Raw genomic sequence first — 5,664 nt, forward strand, 5'->3', positions numbered from 1 at the left:
ATATATGGGAATCCTAACTGACACAAGAAACAGTACTGATTTAATCTGATTTCATGTCAGGCAGTGAGATAAAAAAGGTTAGTTTTTTTATAGTGTAGTGTGTCAAGGACAGCTTAACTGTGGACATACGGTCCCACCAAATGTAGTAAAATGTGGGGTGCAGCTTCGCTGTCACTAGTTATTTAAATATAACGGGTTCTTTCTTTTTCGAGTTAAATTAATGCCATGTGACCGAGGTAACTGTGAGTATTGTTTAATCAGTGACAAGAGACGTTAATTTTCCTTTGACCCATCAGAATAAATGTGGTCATTTATTTAACCGAATCAAAATTTAACATCAAAACATGTACAACTACCGTTGTCTGCTGTACACATGATTAGCTGATCTGGTTCTGATTAATAAAACTTGGCACGCTTTACTAATAAGACAACGGGACATTTCTGAAGGCATCTAGAAAGATTACTAGCAAAATAGAAGAGTTTAAAGGAAGGAATGAAGGAGTTTAAAGAAGAGATGGATGAAGGGAGGTGTATGTTTGGATGGACCAGAATTGGCACGCTTCTTTCAGTCACCAGCTCAAACCTCCGGTACACTTAGCGCGTGCCGACTCGTTACCTTCGCAGAAGATGGATCAGCTCCGGTACCGGGTCCATTTCAACGCTACCTTCCAGCGTCTCCGGTTAGAGCGGCTGCTCATTGTCAGAAGTCGTGTCGATTTACTCCGTTCAACAAACACGCTCAGCTCCCTTCGAAGTTGGAGGCGTTACGCCCGGGTGAATTCACAGCCAGTCGCTGTGACTCGGTCAGAGATCCCACTCAGAAGTGGAAGACTCCAGAAGGCTTGAGAAGATTCCATCAAAGACTGAAGAGTCAAGAAGACTCAGAAGAACTCCAAGACTTCAGACTGAATAGACAGAAAAGACTGAATAGTTTCAGGAAGTGTCGACTTTTAAAGAGTTCTCACTTCCGGTCACTTAGGACTTCCTGATTGGTTGAAACAACCAACAGGGGGTGGTTCTAGTGATGTCAGAGGGTTATTGAAAGTCAAGCGAGGGTTCAGGAATGTTTAGGAACGTTTAGTACAGACAGAGAAATGTTATGGCGAAGTGAGACAACGCAGATGCCAGTTGTTTCTCTTTTTACCGTCTGCTAGGTTTAAAAACAATACAGCCCGTTCTAATAATTTGTTTTCTGACTGTCTCTGACTTTTGACCGACATCACTACTTCTCATTTAGACAGAAAATCAAAATGCATAATTACTTTGTAAATAGACATTTAACTTGATTTCTAATTTAAATGAGGTTTAAAAAAATCATTAATACTGTTTCACAGTTGATTTAAAATGAGTGGTTCACTTCAACATTAGAAATGATATGAACTAAACACACTTTTGATTATCAAGATATTGTAAAATAGTAATGATAATATGAAAAAGAAGAGTGTTCTTTTAATTGATTACTTCAGGATACAATTAGACAGTCTCTGGATGAGCTAATTTGTATTTCTGGATTCAAATCAATGAAATAACAGTTCCTGTCCCATGAAGGTCTTCAGAGACAGGTTTTGGTCGGAGGCCGAGTTCACTACAATAGTGTATGTAAACATCTGGTCTGCACTGTAAATCTCTCAAGGTGTATTCATGTTGTTTGATGTATTTTGCTTTTAATATTTCAGAGCCCAAAACCCGCTTCACTCGCTACCCATTATGGAACACAAAGATGTACCCGATCTGGAAGGATGGTGACCCAAGATTCAAAGATGCCTGGAAAGGTGTGTATGTTATGATGTTGTGTGTAAAGCAGACAACATATTTCTAACAGTGGTAAACCATGGCTGTTCCATGTGAATAATAGATTTCATTGATTCAACCTTTATTTATACAGGTTAGTCTCATTGATGCCATGGTGTCACATTCTATATTCAATTTAAATTCAATTCAGTTTATTTATATAACGCCAAATCACAACAAAGTTGTCTCAGGACACTTTACAGGAACATTCACATACATAAACAATTAGTAAAGTTCTCTATCTAAGGAATCCAGCAGACAAGATGAATCTTGGCTTCATCACAGTCTCCCATCCTGAGCAAGCACAGTGGCAACAGTGGAAAGAAAAAACTCCCTTTTAAAAGGAAGAAACCTCCAGCAGAACCAGGCTCAGGACAAGCGGCCATCTGCTTTGACCGGCTGGTTGAGAGGACAGGAAGGAGAGACAGAAGAACACAGAATGGTAGGTCCAGGTATAGGTCCAGGTGTATCTGAAAGACAAAAACATGTTAAGGATATAAAAAATAATTACAAATACAAAACAGGTTGAGCAGAGTAAGTAAAGACAGTAGCAGAGTGAAAAGTGTGGTCAGTTTGTCCTCCAGCAGTCTAAGCCTATAGCAGCATAACTAAGGGCAGCTCAGGAAACCCAAGCTGACCCTAACTATAGGATTTATCAAAAAGGAAAGTCTTAAGCCTAGTTTTAAAACTGGATAATGTGTCAGCCTCATGGACAGAGATTGGAAGTTGGTTCCACAAGAGAGGAGCCTGATAACTGAAAGATCTTCCTCCCATTCTGTTTTTGTAAATTCTAGGAACCACAAGTAAACCTGCAGTCTGAGAGCGAAGTGCTCCGTTAGGAAAATATGGAACAATAAGATCTGTAATATAAGATGGAGCCAGGTTATTGAGAGCTTTGTAGTAGGTTAGAAGTAAGATTTTGAATTCTATTCTGGTTATATTTTTCCTTACAGATTCACAATTTGGAAACTTGCTCAACCCTCACCGTCATAATTCTTCTTGGCTAACCTCTTTCTTTGAATAGCATCCTGCACTTCACTATTCCACCTCCAGGTTTCCTTATCATCCATTTTCTGTCCAGATGACACACCAAGTAGAGTTGCATTGGGGCCCAAAAAATCCGACCCGGCCCCAGCCGGTAGCCTTCATTTCCAAACCCCACCCAAACTCGACGAAATAACAGTAATTACAGGTCCGAACCCAAAACCACCCCCATCCATCCAACATCTTCCACTTATTTCGAAGTTGAGTCGGGGGCAGCAGCTTGAGCAGGGAGGCCCAGATATCTCTTTCCACAGCCACCTCTTTCAGCTCTTCTGGGAAAATTCCAAGGTGTTCCCAGGCCAACTGAGAGACGTAGTCTCTCCAGCATGTCCTGAGTTTTCCCTGGGGTATCCTCCCAGTCGGACATGCCCAAAGAACCCCCCTAGGTAGGTGCCCAGGGAGCATCCTTACCAGATGCCCAAACCACCTCAACTGACTCCTGTCATTGTGGAGGAGCAGTGGTTCTACTCTGAGTCTTTCTCGGATAACTGAACTTCTCACCCTATCTCCGTGTCCCATTAATGTATGAATGTGATCCAAAGCACTGATTTGTCTCTTTAGAATGATTTGTTCAATTAGCTTTGTAGAGATCTAGTAGAGTGCTGTATGAATGGGTAAATGAGGGCTCAGATTGTAGTGTAAAGCACTTTGAGTATCTTGAAATAAGATAGAAAGGCGCTATATAAGTACAGTCCATTTACCATTTACCATCTCTAAGGGAGAGTTCAGCTACCCTGTGGAGAAAACTCATTTCAACCACCTGTATCCACCATCTCATTCTTTCGGTCACTACCCAGAGTTCATAACCATAGTTGAGGGTAGAAATGTAGACCGACCAGTAAACAGAGAGCTTTGCCTTACAACTCAGCTCTCTCTTCACCACAACGGACCGGTACAGTGACCGCAATACTGCAGATGCTGCACCAATCCGCCTGTCAATCTCTTGCTCCATTCTTCCCTCACTAGTGAACAAAACCCCAATATACTTGAACTCCTCCACTTAAGGCAGAACCTCACCCTCGACCTGAAGAGAACAATCCACCCTTTTCCAGTTGACGACCATGGCTGGCCTCAGATTTGGAGGTGCTGATTATCATCCCAGCAATTCACACTTGGCTGCGAACCACTCCAGTGAGAGCTGAAGATCATGGCACGATGACGCCAACAGGACCATATCATCTGCAAAGAGCAGAGATGGAATCCTAAGGCCACCGAACAGGAAATCCTCCGCCCGCTGGCTGCACCGAGAAATTCTGTCCATAAAAGTTATGAACAGAATCTGTGACAACGGGCAGCCCTGGCGGAGTGGGTGGGAATCAAACTCTCACACCGCTTGTATAGGAACAGCCCATAGCAACAGGCCCCCAATCCCATACTCACGGAGCACCCCCCACAGTGTACCCTGAGGAACACGGTCGAATGCTTCTCCAAGTCCACAAAACACATAGACTGGATGTGCAAACTCCCATGACCCCTCGAGAACCATAATGAGGATAAAGAGCTGATCCAGTGTTCCACGGCCAGGACGGAACCCATATTGTTCCTCCTGGATCTGAGGTTCGACCAACGGTCTGACTTGCTTTTCCAGTACCTCTGAATAGACCTTGCCAGGGTGGCTAAGGAGAGTGATGCCCCTATAACTGGAGCACACTCTCCGGTCCCCATTTTTGAAGGGGGGAACCACCAGCCCAGTTTGCCCATCCAGTGGCACTGCCCCCGATGTCCATGTGACATTGCGAAGGCATGTCAACCAAGACAGCCCCACAATATCCAGAGCCTTAAGGAAATTCAGGGTGAATCTTTTTTTTCTCATCCACTCCCAGAGTCCTGCCACCTCGGAGCTTTATAACTACTTCAGAGACCTCAGCCACAGTTATGGACGGATCAACCCCAAAGTCTCCCATCTCAGTTTCCTCCATTGAAGACATGCTGGTGGAATTGAGAAGGTCCGAGAAGTATTCCTTCTATTTCCCAACGATATCATTGGTTGAGGTCAACAGCAGCCCACCTTCACTGAACACAGTGTTAGTAAAGTGCTGCTTTCCCCTCCTCATCCGCCTGATGGTTTTGCCAGAATCTCTTAGGAGCCAACCTAGAGTCTCTATCCAAGGTCTTACTGAACTCCTCCCACATCCAAGCTTTTGTCTCAGAAACACCCAAGGCTGTGGACCGCTTGGCCTTCCGGTACTCCTCAGCTTCCTCTGGAGTCTCACTGGCCAACAAGGCTCAATAGGACTCCTCCTTCAGCTTGACAGCCTTCCTAACCTGGGGTGTCCACCAGTCCACTAAGTTCGTGGATGGCCACTGCGAGAAGCACTGACAACCTTGCGGCCACAGCTCAAGGCAGCTACTTCAACAAGTGAGATGCTGAGCATAGCCCACTTGGACTCAATGTTCTTCACCTCAGCTGGGATGCGGTTACAGCTCTCCCGGAGGTGTGAGTTGAAGATCTCTCTGAGGGGTTCATCAGCCAGGCATTCCCAGCAAACCCTCACTACACATTTGAGTCTACCAGGTCTGTCCAGCATCTTCCCCCGCCATCTGATCCAACTCACTACCAGATGGTGATCAGTTGACAGCTCAGCTCTTCTCTTCACCCGAGTGTCCAAAACAAACGTTCGTAAATTAGATAACACTATTGTGAAGTCAGTCATCAATCTATGGCCTATGGCGTCCTAGTGCCAAGTGCACTTATGGACACCCTCATGTTTGAAAATGATATTGGTAGTGGAAAAACTATGACCAGCACAGAAGTCCAACACAGGGCCAGCCCAAGGCATAAGCAAACTAAGCAGCTGCTTAGGGCCCCGGGCCACAAGGGGGCCCCCT

General features: G+C 44.7%; 1 protein-coding gene across 1 annotated transcript in view; it reads left to right on the forward strand.

Annotated features, from left to right (window-relative positions):
• LOC119416592 (melanocyte protein PMEL) overlaps positions 1 to 5,664 on the forward strand; it is a 53,680-nt gene that overhangs the window by 5,456 nt on the left and 42,560 nt on the right. The window contains exon 2 of the mRNA XM_037683782.1: positions 1,677 to 1,772. Coding sequence (XP_037539710.1) covers positions 1,677 to 1,772 — 96 coding nt within the window. The remainder of the gene's footprint in view (positions 1 to 1,676; positions 1,773 to 5,664) is intronic.

This window comes from Nematolebias whitei, chromosome 11 (assembly GCF_014905685.2).
Source record: "Nematolebias whitei isolate Nwh7 chromosome 11, NemWhi1, whole genome shotgun sequence".
Taxonomy (NCBI): domain Eukaryota; kingdom Metazoa; phylum Chordata; class Actinopteri; order Cyprinodontiformes; family Rivulidae; genus Nematolebias; species Nematolebias whitei.